General features: G+C 34.9%; 1 protein-coding gene and 1 pseudogene across 1 annotated transcript in view; both read left to right on the forward strand.

Annotated features, from left to right (window-relative positions):
* Window positions 1-333: 333 nt before the first annotated feature.
* On the forward strand, window positions 334-3469 carry LOC116422604 (annotated as a pseudogene).
* Window positions 3470-5092: 1623 nt separating this feature from the next.
* LOC100920457 (T-cell ecto-ADP-ribosyltransferase 1) overlaps window positions 5093-18795 on the forward strand; it is a 30587-nt gene continuing 16884 nt past the window's right edge. The window contains exons 1-2 of the mRNA XM_012545244.2: window positions 5093-5199; window positions 10756-10879. Of these exons, the coding sequence (XP_012400698.1) occupies window positions 10817-10879 (63 nt within the window). The 5' untranslated portion in view covers window positions 5093-5199; window positions 10756-10816. The remainder of the gene's footprint in view (window positions 5200-10755; window positions 10880-18795) is intronic.

Below are 18795 nucleotides of genomic sequence, written 5' to 3' on the forward strand. Positions count from 1 at the left end.
CCTACAGGGATTTATTTCTGATTAAGGAAATAGAAAGGGAAAACCTTAATCTCCATCAATAATCGGTTATTAATATTAGATATATAATTATTTCTCTCACAGTGTATCCTATATTTTTCATTTATACATAGTTGTTTACATGTTGTTTCCCACTACAAGTTCCTTGTGAACAAGGGCTGGGTTTTTTGCCTTAATTTGTATTTTTAGTGGACTTCGTAGGGACTTCAATGCTTGTTAACTTATCTTTTAGCAATTTATTAACTTATATTAGCAATTTATAGAGAAGTGCTTTACTAAGACAAGACTTAAATCCAGATTATTCTGACTTGAAGAATGGTCCTACGCAATACTGCCTCTCTTATGTAAGTAGAAATGTGATATAATAAATAAACTACTCACTTATAGTCAGGAAGATTTCTGTTAAAACACCATTTCAGACAATTACTTGCTGTGTGATCCTGGGCAACTTACTTAACTTCTCAATACTCCAGTTTCTTCAACTGTAAAATGAGGAAGTTGGACTCCAAATCCCCATCCAGCTCCAATTCTATGGCCCTATGATAACTATCCATAGTAAGATATATAAATCAAAATCACCTCAGAGCGTTTCATAATTTAGTCTCATTCCTTGTCTTGAATCACCCTCTCTTTTAACATTTCAATCCATAGGGAGAATAGCCTCAAATTTACAGTAGTACTTCCACAACTACTCTCTATTACTTAAGATGAATAATACTTTCTTGCTCTGGAAGTCTTTTAATCTCATCTCAGTTCCGAGAGAGACATAGTCAACCCTTGATTATAGGTTTCAGGTCAATCCATTGCAGGACTGGTTCAAGCAGGTCACTCCTCAAGCATGTCTCTTCACCAAGGCTTTGCTAGAATGGCTACCAGTAGACGCTTCTCTGATAAACAGTTATTAAACTCTAAGACTTCTCCTGATCTTTCAAAGTTTACAATGTTATTATGTATTCCCATGGCAAAAATAGAAAGTCAGAAAGAAGAGATTGTACTACAGATTCGTGGATAACATTACCTGTTTTTCTAAAATTGTTTTTATTTATTTATTTTGTTTTTAGTTCAGGGAATTAAACAAAACTTTTCATGATATGGTACAATAAAAAAGTTGATTGCACACAAAACTGCAAATTTACTATGTACAACATTCTATTCCCTCCAAATATACAACAAAGTTATCACATAAATTGCTCTTATTTTCTTTTTATCCCCTCCCTCTCACCCTAATGATTGCTACCATTAGATACAAATGGGTATACATTTTGTAAAATTATTCCATACTTACTTCTATTTATCAGTTCTTTCACTGGATACAAAGAGCATCTTTCTTCATATGTTCTTTATTTTTAATTTACATATTTATAATAATTGCACCGTCATTCTTCAAACAATATTGCTGTTATTGTATGCAATGTTCTCCTGTTTCTCTTCACTTCATTCTTCATCATGTCATGAAAATGTTTCCATGCTTTTCTAAGATCATTGAGATCATCATTTCTTGTGGGACATTGTGTTCTATAAAAACCATACAACACAATTTGTTCAACCATTCCCCAGTTGATAGGGATCACTGAAATTTTCACATTTTTCCACCACAAAGGGAACTTCTATAAACATCCCATTCACATTCAAAATTATAATTACAATTTGTAAATTTCCCTCCATCTGTTTTCTTTCTCAGACTCTCTTTTTAACCTATCCCTTTTGTCTACTTTCTTCCTCCACCTTCCCACTTCAAGCATCCCTCCAAGAGTCTTCCCGTCCTTTCTCTCCCCTTCCCCCAATCTCAATCTATCCATCTCTCCAAAAGTCACTCCATCTTCCCACTTTCCCAAACCCTGATCTACAGACCCCTCTATAAGTCCCTTCCCTCCATTCCCCAGTTGTCTTACCACTCTACATGTTCAGAAGACTCCTACACCTTTCCAAATGTATACATTATTTCCTCTTCATCCCGAATGAGAATAAGAATACAATACCAGCCCTCCACCCTAATCTGTTTCCTCTGATTTAATTCTTCATGTCCCATTTTTATAATATAATTGATCACTTCCTTTAACCTTTTCCCACTCAGTTTTGTTTTTTAGAATCACTATGTCATACCCAATAGTGCTGACATTTCTTTCAAGGTAACAAAGTTAAGTATTATCCCAAATATTACCTACTTTTGCCCACTTTGCTTTTTTCTCTCATCATTTTACAACCCCTCTGAAAACCATGTCCTCTGAGACTATATTTGCTTGGTTTTTCACTCTTTCAGTATAGTGCTGTTCACCCTGACCTCGTGATCTAATGGAACGATTAGCCCAAATAAGCCTGGAGGGAAGGAGAGGGGAAGCATATTATTTATGAAGTCAGTCAGAATCATAGACAAAGCTGGAAGGACCTCAAAGCTCAAGGTGGCTAAATTTCCTTTTCCTACAGATGAAGAATTTAGTGGTGGGGAGTGATTTACCCAAGTTCATACATATAGCTAAGTTTTGACCTCAGGTGCTCTGATTTCAAACTCAAAGGTTCTGTCTAAAGTATCATACTGCTTCCTAGCAGAGTCCTTGGCTTTGCTAAGGCCAAAAGGCAGACAAATCAGATAACACCTTTTCAGTCCTTATCCCTTGTTCCTCCAATTAGATCTCTCAAATATCTTTAAAATTTTGAATATATCCTAGCTTACTAGTGACTCACTATACCTATAATACTTAATGCCTTTTGCACTTTGGGGGGAACAACCAAAATGGTTCATATATGTAAGGGGCAGTAAGGTATATATGTATGTGTATGCAAATACATGTGCACAGATGTAAATACAAACATATCTGCACACTTCTTTTTTCAATTATCAGAAATATTAAGAGTTAAAAATATCCTGGTTAAAGCTAAAATTTCCTTTTTCTCCTCACCTGAAATTTAGATTTAAGAAAAGTTACAGGAGCTGTGAGCAGAATGCTTCCTGTGACAAATATCATGAGATGTGAAAGGAACATGATGAAGAAGGCAAAAGAACTCTTGGCTGAAGAGAGGAAAGTATACCTCCAGTTAAATGATGTGTGGGAGAAACAAAGAGGAGATGGAAGAGCCAGCCTCTGAATCTCAATGAGTCTTTTGGAATCATTGCCTACACTTACTCTAAGATTCCATCTTGCATGAAATTTAATGATATGGTCAGAATATGCTGTACCTCCAGAGAAGACTACATGAAAAAATTTCCTCTTCAGAGCCTGCCATTTTTTGTTTGACATGAGTCATTCAACTTCTTGAAGGAGTGCATATCCTTGTTTTCAGAGGCACACACCTGAAATTCTATCCTGATAAGACAAGAGAAATGCACTTTGGTCAATTTGCCTCATCATCTAAGGACATAAGAGTAGCCAGAAATTATGCAAGGGTCTCTCTATACCTTCATCAATTGGCCTTGAGGCTCCCATTTATCATTTTTCATAAAAATAAGTTATGATGAATAACTCATTTATTTACTTATGATATATGGTACATATGATAAATGTATATATACTTATGATATATTATGATATGCTTATGATATAGGATGAGTTAGAAAGGGAAATGTTGAACCCATCATATCAGCTCTTCAGTGTCTCCATTTTCAAATCCATTTTCTTTGGCTTCAACACTCTAAAACCAGAATATAAAACTACCAGTTGGAACTTTAGTTGTGTATACCTGGGAAGGTAAATAGCTGTCAAAGGGTATGAGTAGTTTGGACTCTGCAGAGTCCAAGCTGGAAGTCATAGTAATTAGGCTGTCATTAAAGAGATACATTAAAGGGATAAAACTACTGGTCTCTGTAAGATGAATGTAAGACCATGTCCAAGATATCTACATAGGTTGTTTAAACCTATTGACCTTTGGCTCTTGGATGAGCTGAGGACAGAGAATGTACTGATATGATGTGAGGTCTGGAACAACCTCTTAAGAGGAAGAGAATCCAAGACACTGGGGAAGGAGAAATGAGCAGGAAGGGACAGAAAGGTGCTAGAAGCATGAGGCCAGGTACTTTTTTCTCCAGTCTCCAAAAAAGTGATGCTGGGCTAAAATTAAACCTGTCTCTTCCCTAAATATTGTTGGTCTAGGGGTCTTAATACATTCAAAACAAAAGCAACATTGCATTGCATGCTTACACTTGCTAGTAGAACCTCTATTCACTAGATGCTAGATAACCAAAAGCCCTTCACAAATAGCAAATAGAAACAAAATCCACTTATCCAAATACAATAACAAGCAGAAATTAGAGAAGGTATACAGATGAAAGCATCTCAGAACATACATAAGAGTGAATAAGTTCTTTAGATTGGAACAGGATGAGATCTCTGCTCCATCAGGAGAAAGGCTTCAATCTCACTCTGGGGAAAGTTTCTATATTTATTTTTTTCCTTCAATTTTATTTTTATTTTCCCATCCAAATCTCTTCCCTCCCCAACCTATTGAAAAGGCAACAAATTAAGGGGAACTTTGTGAAATTGTTATGAAGGCAAGCTAGAAATCAAGGATGTGTTGAGGAGTTGGATTTTCCCTATATGTCTGCAGCCTTCCAAAATGATGATTCTGACTCTCTCTCTCTCTCTCTCTCTCTCTCTCTCTCTCTCTCTCTCTCTCTCTCTCTCTCTCTCTCTCTGCATATATATATATATATATATATATCTTTTCACTTTAATACTTATTCTTTCATTTATCCATTACATTTATGCTCAACAACTCCAATCAAAAATCATCTTCTTTCAATTAGAATTCATCAACTTTTCCCAAAACATTCCTATTATTTTCTTTTAGAACAAAAGATGGAGAGTTTTCTGCAGGGTAGATAGTCAAAATTTTTTAAGTGTAGAAAACAAACATGACCTAAGGACAAAGGGATAAAAAGGGCACCTTTTACTTTCTTTTTACTGATTTACTCATATTTACTGAAATATGAGACCCACATATTTCCTCTTTTTAAAGCTTCATCTACTTCATAACTTCATCTACATTCATTCTGAAACTAAAAGTAGATGCTTAGTTTCAGTTAAAAGAATTCAAAGTGTGCCTCTCTCCTCACTCAGTATGGGATATAGGGTCATTCTAATCTCACTTTACTCTTGCTCCTTTTTTAAAACTAATTCCTTTCTTTGTAGTGCCCTGATCACTTCCCAATATACAAAGAAGCCTAGAGGACCTTTCCATAAAAAACAGGTAAGCTGAACCACACAATATAAATAATGTTTCCCACTGGCAGCATGTGCTTACAATAACTTTTGTTTTTTAATAGAAATGAAGAAGTATGTTTTAACCTCAATGGCATAGAGAAAACAATAGTCATTGCTTTTTAGCAATGTTTAAAAAAAAATCTAAGAAAATGTTCTACTTTGCTTTGATTTTCTTAACAGCATGACCTTTTATACAGGGTTTCCCAAAAATCTTTTGATTTACTCCCTATTTGGATTGATAACACATTTCGAATGTATAATGGCATATTTTATAAGATATTGATCCATGTTTGATTCCACCTGAACTGCCTTCTATGCTTCCAAGCAGCTTTTGTCGAAAAAAAGAGTCACTAGCTGAGGATTCTCTCTTCTTGAATTTTCAAAAAAGAGGGGTATATTTCTTTTCTTTTAGCTCACTTTTCTTCTTGCTCACTTTGACTATATCACTAATCAACTTTTACATTTTTTAAACTGGAAGTTTTTAATAACTACTACTTTGTAATATAACAGACCCTCTTCATTCTCATTATTTTATTTGATTTTCTTTTTTTTTTTATTGTGGAATTAGTAATTAGCAAAAAAAAGCATTGCAATGTAAAAAAAGTTTTCTGTATATATTTTTAACAATGTTTATTGGTGTTTCTTCTGATATTTATTACTGCCCAGTCAAAGCATTAGCCATGTCTGAGAATGTAAATCTCATTCTGCATCTCAAATCTAAAATATTTCAGCCAACAAGTGAGAGGTATATTTTATTATCAGTCTTTTGAAGTCACTCTTCTCTGATGATTTGAATCAATTCCTTTAAACTTGGATGTGAACCCTTCATTGGAGAAACTTAATAAAAAGATACCCCTTACCCAATTAACTGTTTGTACAAAATCCTTGTAAAAAATTATATAATCAAAATTGTCCATTTACTCTTCTCTGAGCCTCTTTATTACTTGTTTAGCCATCAACTCTTTCTCTGTTCATAGATCTGAAAGGTAATTTCTTCCTTGTTCTTTTGTTTATGATGAGATCTTCACACCTAGGTTATAAATCCATTTGAAACATGTTGGTATATGGTTCAAAGTGTAGGTGTAAGCCTAATTTCTATCAGACTACTGTTCAGTTTTCCTATCAGTTTTTCTCAGATACTGAGGTCCTCCTCCTGGGTCTATACTTTCACAATTTTTAATACATATGAATATTATATTTTGTGAAAAATCTTTTCCACATCAATATAATGATATGTTTTTGTTGCTTTCTTGATTTATGTGATTCAGTATCTTAATTGTTTTCCTAAAGTTAAACTATCCTTATAATTTTATATAAATCTAATTTTGGCAAATTGATTTTTTTAATACATTATGATTTTCAGAATCCCATCCCAGGAGGGGATTTTTTTCCCAGGTTTTCTAGGAGGAAAAACTAAGGAAATTCCTCAAGGTGTCTCTTCCACAAGTACAAAATATGATTGACCATCAAACAAAATTAGAAAAACTCTCTCACCCCACCCTTGTCCAGATAAGACAGGGATATATTTCCAGATTTCCTTCAGTATTCAGTCTCCTTCTTCCCATTTAAAAGAACTTCTATATAAGACCAATTCCAATAAAGTTAACAGATAGATTAAAGAATGGAGTATAATATTGGATTTAACATATGTTTTAACATTTTTAACATATATTGAATTGCTTGCCATCTAGGGGAGGGGATGGGGGGAAGGAGGAGAAAATCTGAAACACAAGGGGCAATGATGTCAAATCACCTGTGCATATGTTTTGTTTTGTTTTTTAATAACTTTTTATTGACAGAGCCCATGCCAGGGTAATTTTTTACAACATTATCCCTTGCACTCACTTTTGTTCCAATTTTTCCCCTCCCTCCCTCCACCCCTCCCCCAGATGGCAAGCAGTCCTATACATGTTAAATAGGTTACAGTAGATCTTACATACAATATATGTGTGCAGAACCGAACAGTTCTCTTGTTGCTCAGGGAGAATTGGATTTAGAAGGTATAAATAACCTGGGAAGAAGAACAAAAATGCAAGCAGTTTACATTCATTTCCTAGTGTTCTTTCTTTGGGTGTAGCTGCTTCTGTCCATCCTTGATCAATTGAAACTGAACTAGATCTTCTCTTTGTCAAAGAAATCCACTTCCATCAGAATACATCCTCATACAATATCGTTGTTGAGGTATATAATGATCTCCTGGTTCTGCTCATTTCACTCAGCATCAGTTCATGTAAATCTCGCCAGTCTTCTCTGTATTCATCCTGCTGGTCATTTCTTTCAGAACGATAATATTCCATAACATTCATATATCACAATTTACCCAACCATTCTCCAATTGATGGGCATCCATTCATTTTCTAGCCACTACAAACAGGGCTGCCACAAACATTTTGGCACATACAGGTCCCTTTCCCTTCTTTAGTATCTCTTTGGGGTATAAGCCCAGTAAAAACACTGCTGGATCAAAGGATATCTGTGCATATGTTTTGAAAATAAAAAGCTTTATTTGAAAAAATAAAACACTCAGCACATAGTAGGTTAAAAAAATGGAGTACAGTACAGAGGACATTGAATTTGGAGTTTCAAAACCTAGGCTACATTCCCACTTCTGCCCTAGCCACCATTCCCAAAGCCTTCATCTGAAAAGTGAGATGGTTGTTTCAGACTCTTGCATTCTAGACATTTATCAGTTTAGCTATCAAAGATTTATTTCTTAGACCTAGAAAATCATAACAAAATAAATCTTGAAGAACAAATGGTCACGGATATCAAGGGAATTGATCAAAAAAAAAAAAAAATGTGAAGGACGGTACTGTAGGCATACCAGATCTCAAACAGTATTATAAAGCAGTAATTTTCAAAAACTATCTGGAACTAGCTAAAAAGAAAAAGAAGGGTGGATTATTAGAAAAAATAAATACAAACTGCATAATAGTGAATTATCATAGTAATCTATGATAAACACAAAAATCCAAGTTTTTGGAACAACAAAAACTCATTATTTGGCAAATAAATTGGAAAACAATAGGACAGAAACTAGGTATAGACCAATATTTCATACTCTTTACCAAGATAAAGTCAAAATTAGTACATGATTTATACATAAAAGCTAATATTAAGCAGATTAGGAAAGCATGGAACAATTTCTCTGTAAGGTCTATGAACAAGGGAAGAATATATGAAGAAAATATAAAGAGCATTGCTAAATGCAAGGTTCCTTTTTTATCTATCCATGAATCTATTAAATTCTATCCACTATCCACTCTCCAATCTATTCAGTTATTACAAATAAAAGGACTCGACATATTTTGTGTCATGGATCCCATGGGGGTAATGTTTTTAAATGAAAATAAAACATGGCAGATTACAAAAGAAACCAATTATTTTGAAATGTCATAAAAAATAATTTTAAACAACTTCAAGGTCCCAGATTAAGACACTTATCTCTACAATAATAATATCTCCATTTCAGTAGCCTCCCCTTGAGTGATCTCTCCTTGTGTTTTTCATGAGCCTCAGATTAAATGAAGTTTTTAAAGAGAAAATGCTTTTTCATCAATTTTGCTCATTCCAGTTATAAGTGCATTTCTTGGTAACATTTCCTCCTCCAGGGAAGCAGACAACAAGTATTTGGTAAGCATTTATTACAAGTCAGACTCTGTGTTTACTACTTGGAAATATAAATAAAAGTAAAAAAGAAAGACAGTCCCTGACTTCAAGGAGCTTACCTTCTAATAAGTAAGCCCATCTTCCCACCATGAATTCAATTGCTCTCCACTCTTCCCTTTCCCTTTTTTTGTTATTCCCTGAATAAAAAAAAAATTATTATAGCCACCACCACCCACTACCATGCCATTAGGACTGGGCGAATTGATTCAGGAAAATCCTTCAAGCTCAGATCATCTTCACATATCATAGGGACACAATGAAGGATAGAAAAGAAAAACAATATCTAGGTGCCCGCTACTCTGACTCCATCCTTGTCCAAAACTATCCTGGGAATAGAATTATGTTATGTCATCTAAAACCCTAAGTTATAAGCCCTACCTATCCAAAAATAGTCCTCTTCCCTTGTCTGACAGGGCCTGAGCCAAATCCATAAGCTGTATTTCTAAGTTAACTTCTCTCTCCCTGCTTTCTCTTTGAAATAAAGATATCAATAGCTGCAAAATGTTGGACTAATTGCACTCTCGGCTTCTATTTCTTGCTTGCAAACCCTAATTAACTAAAAATTGACCTTAAGTGTTTTCTACTTGTTCTTTCAATGGCCATCAGATAAAGTAAGATTTCTTAGTAAGTAAATATCATAACTAGACCTAGACACATGTAAACAATGATTTGATTTTTATTGATATTTGAACCTGTTTAATTTCTTAAGTTTCACTTTTAAAGTGAAATCCTATATCAAAGTCCTGACCATGTCACTCTACTCCCTCTCAATAAAGTCCAGTGGCTCCCAATCACCACCACAATCAAATATAAAATCCAAAGCTCTTTAGAACCTGCGCTGCACCCCACCCCAACCTGTTTTGACCTTTCCAGTCTTTTTCCATCTTAAATTCCCTCCTCCCTTCCGACCACAGCCCCACATACTTGTGCAAATGATACTGGTCTCCATAAGCTATCTCATCTCCTGATTTGAGGCATTTGCACTAGCTGTGCCTCATGCCTCATGGTTTTCTAGCCTCCTTCAAGTCCTAGATGAAATTCTACCTTTTACAAGTTTCTGTGATGACCACATATTTTAAATTTTTAAAATAAGTCAGGAATTCAGGTTAAGGGAAAATCTTCAATCTTTATTCTCAGTAGAGGTGAAGAAGGATCGAAGGTAAAGGGGGATTGGAGGTAAAGGGAGATTAGCAATGTCAGCAGCTGCGTCAAGAAGCCAGCCAGACCAGAAGCCACAAGACCAGAAGCCACCAGAGCAGAACCCAGCCAGCAGTCTCTCTCTGCCTCTCTTCCTGCCCCTCTGCCTCCACCCACCAAAATCGTCATTTCCTATACAACACATCAGGACTTGCACAGAGTGGACGGGGGCCATTCTTTCACCAAGCATATATATTAATAGAGTATAGTCCAATTACTATTTAGCCTCACGTGCTTGGGACCTCAGTGCATCAACTCAAGCCTCAGCCCATTACAGATTTCCTCATCCTTTCTCATTCTAGAGCCTTCTCTCTGTTGATTATCTCCAATTTAACCTGTATATAGTGGGTTTGTACATAGTTATAGCATAGTTAAAGCATTTTAAAAGTGGCATAAACAACTTGAGTCAGAAAAATGTTTCACTCATGAGCAGGAACTTGAAACTCAGTAAGGATTTCAAAAAGTAAAGTTCATTTCAAGTATGAAACACAGCCTGCAACACAATGTAGGAAATACGACATCAAGTAAGCCTTTTGGTCTAGAAGGTAAAGTGAATGAAAATAAGTCATGTGAATCAGTGCAGAAAGTTAAGTTGGAATCAGATAGAGAAGCACTTTTATACCAGAAAGATAAACAAGAGGGTACTTTTCCAATTTCTCTTTTTTCCATTTCAAAGGTGATATCAAGATCAAAGAAACAACCAGCAATAAGATCTTGGACAGGAACCAAATACTCGCATGAAGAACACAATGGTCATCTCCATTGTAACTGTCCTGATGTTTCAACTTATTACATCTGAAGTGAGTAGTCCATGTTACCCACATACACTATGCCTCCTTTCCACCCCAGGAGAACAAAATTGGGTGATCCTAAGGTTCAGACACAAAGAAGCCAGGATGTTAATATAAGGGATGGGAAATAACACTCATAAGGGGAGAGATAAAGAACCCAGAATTCATCCATCTGGAAGTACCAAGGCTGGTTGGTAAATGAACAGAACAGATCAAGCACCTTTATGTACCTTTCTTTAAGTATCTCAGTGACCAAAAAAAAAAGGGGAGTAAGGAGAATCTCAGTGATTCTCCCTATTCCAAGGATGTGACTGATATAAATCAATTCATAGGCTTTTGTTAAGTACCTGCTAAGTATCTTGCACTATGCTAGACGTCAGGATGAAAAATTTTTTAAAAAATGAAAGTAGACTCCCTCAAAGCTTAATATCTACTGAGGGCATCACAGGTATAGGATTAATTGAAACAAGAAAGATTTAGATTAGAGGGAAAGAAAAATTCAAAACAGTGAGATTAATTCGATGATAATGCAATTAATCAATGGGAGCAAAAGAGTTTCACAACTCTTTGCATTTGTTTGTTGTTGTTTTGTTTTTTTTTAGTTATGTCCAACTCTTTGAGACCTCCATTTGGGGTTTTCTTGGCAAAGATAATAAAGTAGTTTGCCATATCTTCCTCTAATTCATTTCATAAAGGAAGAAACTGAAATTAAATAGGATGACAAATAGGTGATTTGCTCAGAGATATATAGCTAACAAAATATCTGAGGTCGGATTTGAATTTCTGGTTCCAGGGCATCATTCTATTCACTCTACCACCTGGGTACCTGGTTTTTGCAAGGGTCCTATATAATTAAATGTAACAATGACTACTCTGACCACTATCTGAAGATCAAGTATGTGATATTTCAAGCCCTTCTCCCAAGTTTTTTCTGATAGCTTTAAGGGCATTATCTTTAACTTAAATGACATTAACTTCATTAACTCAAGACAACATTGATTATTTTCCCCAAATTTTAGGTGTCCAAGAATCCCAGTCTCATTTAATATCAGATTAACATTTACAAAAGTATATTTACTTAAAAGGTAGAGCAAAAACAAACACAATCCTATCACCACCATTACTTTGGTCTCTTGGGAAGGATTAGGGATTAGGAGAACAAAATTTAACTCACTTCCTAAGTAGCATTAATCCCATCAAGTTCCAAGTCTCCCCCCCAGACTCTAAACTTGTATCCCAGGACCCTGGTTCCTCAGGACTTCCCTTTTGGCCTATGGTAACATCCAGACTGGATTCCTGGGATCCAATGTCCCCATAATTCAAGCTCCCAGGTCCAGGATTTCACTCCCTCTATCTCAAATTAAAGAGGACAAAGAAAACAAGAACAAAATGTCAAGTTCAATATAGGACTAAAAGTCCTAAAAAAGAGAGGATAGTGCCCACAGGCCTTTTCCCAATTGCTATACAGTGACTATGCTTTGGATGAGCATGTCCTTCACTCCAGGACATCACCAAAAATAAAGCATGACTGTGTCTCTCACTCAGGTAGATTTAAAGATAGACAATTATGGTTAGACATCCAATAAAAAAAGGCTGCTCCCTGGCTTGTAGCAGGCCATTACAGAATGTCCTCTTCCAGAAGTGAGTCCCTAGTTTCCCTGACATGGGCACCTACATGTTAGGGAATCTGGGCATGTGTCAAAGTCCCATTGCATAATTCCTTTAGCTACTTTCACCCATTCTCGATGCCTTGAATTCTTCTTGCCCTCTAACCTAAATCTTTCTTGTTTAAGTTAATCCCATTACCTATGATCCTCTCCTAGTAGATTTTAAGCCCCTTAAAAATATCAACTATTCCATTTTCTTTTCTTTGCATCCTCATAATTAACAATTAACAAGCATGTATCAAATAACTACTATGTATCAGGAAATGTGCTGAACAATGGAAATATAAAAAAAAAAAAAGTAAAAAATACTCCCTGCCCCTAAGGAGCACACTTTCTTTAAATGATAAGATAATGTATAAGGACTACATACAAATAAGACATGTAAGTACTTAATAAAATGTCCATTGAATTTAATTGAAAAGAATCAAAAGAAGATTTTGATTGGCAATATTTCTGACCAAGATGATTCTTTTTACAAATAAAAAATCCTACTCACCCAAATAATTTCCAACTCACAATTTACATTAATTATGAACCAAAGATGAGATTCTCCAGCAATGGAAAACAATGCTCTATGGTGAAGTTTAGAGTTTTGATGTACTAGAGAAAGAGGTGGGGGGAAGGAAGGAAAAAAATTTTTGGAACATAAGGTTTTACAAGGCTGGATGTTGGAAATTTTCTATGCATATATTTTGAAAATAAAAGGTTTTAATAAAAAAAAAGAGTTTTGACTACCAAATAGAACAATAGGCATATTCATCAGAATAAGCAAATGAGACATCTAATTTCTTGATTAGAACCATAACAACATAAGAGGCATTCCACTACTGATTTAATCCTTAGTTCTAACTCTTTGGGGAAATACTGATTGGTGGTTATTTCTTTGATTCAAGGAAGAGGAGAGAAAAATAAAGAGAGAGGGGAGGGCAGGGAAGAAGGAAAGATGAAAGAAGGAAAAAGAGAGAGAGAGAGAGAACTCAAAATATTAATTCTTGATTTTGACTTAATGCTAATGGTCATCACTCTTGCCCAAGTTCTCAGATGTGGGACTTGAATCTAAGTCCTCTGTTTTAAAGGACAATGAATGCTTTATCACCACCAACTTACCATAAAAACACAGTTGTGAAAATCATCACTAAATCTCACAAAAATTGGCAAAGAAAAGAGCCACATTAACCCTATTGTCACTGGACATATAGACTCTAGCAAATCCACCTCTAGTGGCAATCTCATATACAAATATGAAATTGATAAGAGAGCCATTGAGAAGTTCGTGAAGGTGACTGTTAAGATGGAAAAAAATTCTTTCTAAGATACTGAGATCTTGAAAAAGCTAAAGGATGAATGTGAATGTGGTATCCCTATTGATATCTTCCTGTGGAAATCTGAGACTAGAAAGTATTTTGTGACCATTGTTGATGTTCCAAGGACACAAAGAATTTATCAAGAACATGAATACAGACACATCTCAGGCTGACTATGCTATCCTGATTTTTGCGACTAGTTATTAGTGAATTTGAAGTTGAATGGGCAGACCTGGGAACATGTCCTTCTGACTTACACAGCAGGTATAAAATACCTATTCTTGGTGTCAACAAAATAGATCTCTATATACCCCCACCCTCATCAGAAGAGGTATGAGAAAATTGTTAGGAAAGTCTGTACCTACATTCCCAGCTTCTCAAACTGTGCTTCATAAACCCTTGTAGGGTATTGTAACCAAATGTGGGATTCACAAAATTACGTTTTATTATCAAAAAAACCCTTTGATTTGCATACCTAATTTATACTTATATACCTGGAATCATGTAAAATTTTCTCTGGCAGAAAGGGATCACAAGTGGAAGTTTATAAAGCCCTGCCTGTATTAAGAAAATTGGCTAAACCCTGAGACAGTAGCTTTTGTAAGCCTTTTTCAGATTGATTGGTGAAAACATGCCGGAGCCAAGCTCTAATATAAGGGAAAAAAGTCATTTGGAAAGATGTCAAGGAAAGTAGAACTACATATCTTGAAACTTTGGATTACATTGTACAAGCAGCTCATCCAAAAGACAAGTCTATCCCTCCACAATGTCTAGGAAATTGATGATATTGGGATAGTACACTGTTGGCTTGTTCTAAAATCAGGTGATCAGTCACCTTTGCCCTAGTCAATAATTTACTTCATTCTGTTGAAATGCACCATGAAGGTTTGAGTTAGGCTCTACCTGAGAATAATGTTAGTTTCAGTGTCAAAAACATAACTGTCAATGATGTCCACTGTGGTAATGTGGTAAATGATAACAAGAATGATCCACAGAGGCAAAGTTGAGATGGTAGAAAAAAGACAAGGACTCAGCAGAGTTCTCCCCCAAACCAAACCCATACCTTTAAATATTGATACAAAACGAAAACAGAATCTGCAGAAAGACAAAGTAAAACAATTGTTACTCCAAGATAACTTAGAAGATCAGCAAGAAAAATCTATTACTTTGGGGTGAGAGTGAAGTATAATCTAGTGCAAGTTATACCACTGCAAACCAGATCCCAGAGAACCAGGAACAGGCCTTGAGGGTGACATTGAATCAGTGTCAGCCAGGATACTTTCCAGACCCAGAAGCCCACAAGTGATAAGGGGATCTGACAACAGGTCAGATGGAGATTTACAGGAATCTCTTTGCTAGAACCAGAGGGAGGACTTTGTTGCATTGCCTATATTTGGATCTGGGTCATTTAGATTTGGGTTGAAGTCCTGAGTCTTAGTGCTAGTGCTAGAAACACTAAAACAGCAGATCTTACAGTCATAGTGGAACAAGGACCCTGGTTAAAGTTCTAGGGTCAAAAAGATTGCTTGTGGTTACTTACAAACCACTGCACAATACAGGAGAGTAATAAACACATCTCTCCCTAGATCACACCACTTTAGAAGGGTCAAAAACTTAAAGATCCCCTGAATTACCTCTGAAAACAGATGGACAAAAAACTTTCAGACTGCAACAGTAACCCCTTCACTTGTAAAACAGTGTCTCACTTTAGCATAAAATTAAAAGGCAAGAAATAGGCTAGAAAATGAGCAGAAAGAGAAGAATAGATTTCAAACCCTGTAGAGACTAAAAGGAGATTGTCTCCAAATGAAGTCCCAAAGGGTGATATAACTTGGTCCCCTTCACACAAGACTCTGCTAGAAGAAATTTAAAAGGATCTCAAAAGAGAGCTAGAAGAAAAATGGGGAAAGGAAAGGAAAACTATGAAAGAGGGTTTGGAAAAGGCGTATAACTCATTAAAAAATAGATTTGATAAAGTGGAATAAGAAAACAACTCCCTGAAAAACAGAATTTGTGAAATGGAAAAAAATTCCATAAAACAAAACAACTCATTTAAAAACTCAATTGGACAAATAAAAAAGTAAATGAAAATAATTCACTAAAAATCAGAAACAAATGGCTCAATGAAACATTAATAATCAGTCAAGCAAAACCAAAAAATGAAAAAATAGGAAAAAAATGTAAAATATCTACTTGAAAAAACAAGCGACTTAGAAAACACATCTAGGAGAGATAATCTATGGATTATTGGACTCCCTGAAAACTTTGATGAAATAAAGAGTCTAGACATTATTTTTAAGGAAATCATCAAAGAGAACTGCCCTGATGTCATAGAATCATAAGGTAAAATAGCCATTGAAAGAATTCAGAGAACACCTCCTAAAAAAGACCCCCAAAATGAGAACTCCAAGGAATATTATGGCAAAATTTCAGAACTATCACACCAAGAAAAAAATATTATAAGCAGCCAAAAAAAAAAAAAAAACCAATTCAAATACTGAGGAGTCACCATAAGGATCACTCAAGATCTAGCAGTTTCCATCTTAAAGAATGGAAGGAGCTGGAATCTCATATTCTGAAAGGCAAAGGAACTTGGAATGCAACCAAGAAAAAAATACCCTCCCCTACTAAGCAGTTGAAGATGGGCATTAAATGAATCAGGTGAATTTTATTTATTTCTGATGAAAATACCAGAGCTAACCAAAAAATTTGACCTCCAAATATAGGATTCAAGAGAAGCATAAAAAGGTAAAAAGAACGCTTGAGCACTGTATTTCTTTTATGGGTATACATAGAGAGTGCATGTATAATTTGATTTTATTGTTATAATATAAAAAAGGAACTAGATGTAGAAAGGAGATTATACCAGAAACAGGGAAAAATGGAAGTAAAATGAGGGAAATTACACCTCATGAAGAGGCAAAGGAAACCTATTACATTTAAGGGAAAGAAGGGAGGGGGATGAACATTGTATGAATGTTATTCTCATCAGATTTGGCTGAAAGAAAAAATATTAGATATATTTGGTTTACAGAGAAACTTCTCTCACCTTATTGAAAAGGAGGAGAAAGGCCAAAGGGAAAGGGTAGGCTAAATAAAAGGGAAAACAAAAATAGTAGGGGAAAGATATAAGAAAGGAGAGGGACTCTAAAAGGGGAGGGATTCAAAAGGGGGAGGGCTGCTTGAGGGGTGCTGGTGATCATAAGTTAAATATTGGGAAGGAGGGAAAAAGAAAAAGAAAAGTACAATCGGGGGATAATAAGATCAAAGGAACTACAGAATTAGTAGTTTTAACTGTAAATGTGAATGGGGTGAACTCTCCCATAAATCAGAAACAGATAGTAGACTGGATTAAAAGCCAGAATCAGACAATATATTATTGACAATAAACATATTTAAAGCATAGTAATACATACAGAGTAAAGATAAAAGGTTGGAGAAGAATCTATTATGCTTCAGGTGAAGTTAAAAAAAAAAAAAAAAAGCAGGGGTAGCCATCCTGGTCTCAGATCAAGCAAAAGCAAAAATTGATCTAATTAAAAGAGATAAGGAAGGAAACTATATCTTGCTAAAGAATACCATAGATAATGAAGCAATATCAGTACTAAATATATGCATCAAGTGGTATAGCATGGAAATTCCTAAAGGAGAAGTTAAGAGAGGTGCAAGAAGAAATAGCAAAACTATAATAGTTGGAGATCTCAACCTTGCTCTCTCAGAACTGCATAAATCAAACCACAAAATAAATAAGAAAGAAGTTAAAGAGGTAAATAGAATACTAGAAAAATTAGGTATGATAGATCTTTGGAAAAAACTGAATGGAGACGGAATGGAGACTCTCTTCTTGGTAGTTCATGGAACCTATACAAAAATTGACCATATATTAGGACATAAAGACCTCAAAATCAAATGCAGAAAGGCAGAAATAGTAAATACATTTTTTTCCAGATCATAATGCAATAAAAATTACATTCAATAAAGGGGTAGGGGAAAAGAGACCCAAAATAAATTGAAAACTAAATAATCTCATCCTAAAGAATGAATGGGTGAAACAACAAATCATAGACACAATTGATAATTTCATGCAAGAGAATGACAATAATGAGGCAACATACCAAAATTTGTGGGATGCACCCAAAGTGGTAATAAGGAAAAATTTTATATCTCTAGATGCTTACTTGCATAAAATAGAGAAAGAGAAGATCAGTAAATTGGGTTTGCAACTAAAAAAGCTAGAAAAAAGAGCAAGTTAAAGCCCCTCAATCAAATACCAAACTTGAAATTCTAAAAATAAAAGGAGAGATAAATAAAATTGAAAGTAAAAAAAAATTATTGAATTAATAAATAAAACTAAGAGTTGATTTTATGAAAAAAACCAACAAAATAGATAAATTTAATTAGAAAAGGGAAAGAGAAAAATCAAATTGTTAGTCTTAAAAATGAAAAGGGAGAATTTTCCACCAATGAAGAAGAAATTAGAGCAATAATTAGGAGTTTATTGGCCCAACTTTATGCCAATAAATTTGATAACCTAACTGAAAGGGAGGAATACCTACAAAAATATAGATTACCCAGTTAACAGAGGAGGAAATAAAATAGTCTCATTTTAGAAAAAGAAATAGAACAAGCTATTAATCAATTCCCTAAGAAAAAATCCCCACAACCAAATGGATTTACATGTAAATTCTACAAACATTAAAAGAACAATTAACTCCAATATTATATAAACTATTTGAAAAAATAGGGAATGAAGGACTCCTACCAAATTTCTTTTATGACACAGACATGTGTACTGATACTTAAACCAGAGAAAGAAAATTATAGACCAATCTCCCTAATGAATACTGATGCAAAAATCTTAAATAAAACATTAACAAAGAAATTACACATAATCATCCCCAGGATAATATACCCCAACCACATAGGATTTATACCAGGAATGCAAGGCTGGTTC

Source organism: Sarcophilus harrisii, chromosome 3 (assembly GCF_902635505.1).
Source record: "Sarcophilus harrisii chromosome 3, mSarHar1.11, whole genome shotgun sequence".
Lineage (NCBI taxonomy): Eukaryota > Metazoa > Chordata > Mammalia > Dasyuromorphia > Dasyuridae > Sarcophilus > Sarcophilus harrisii.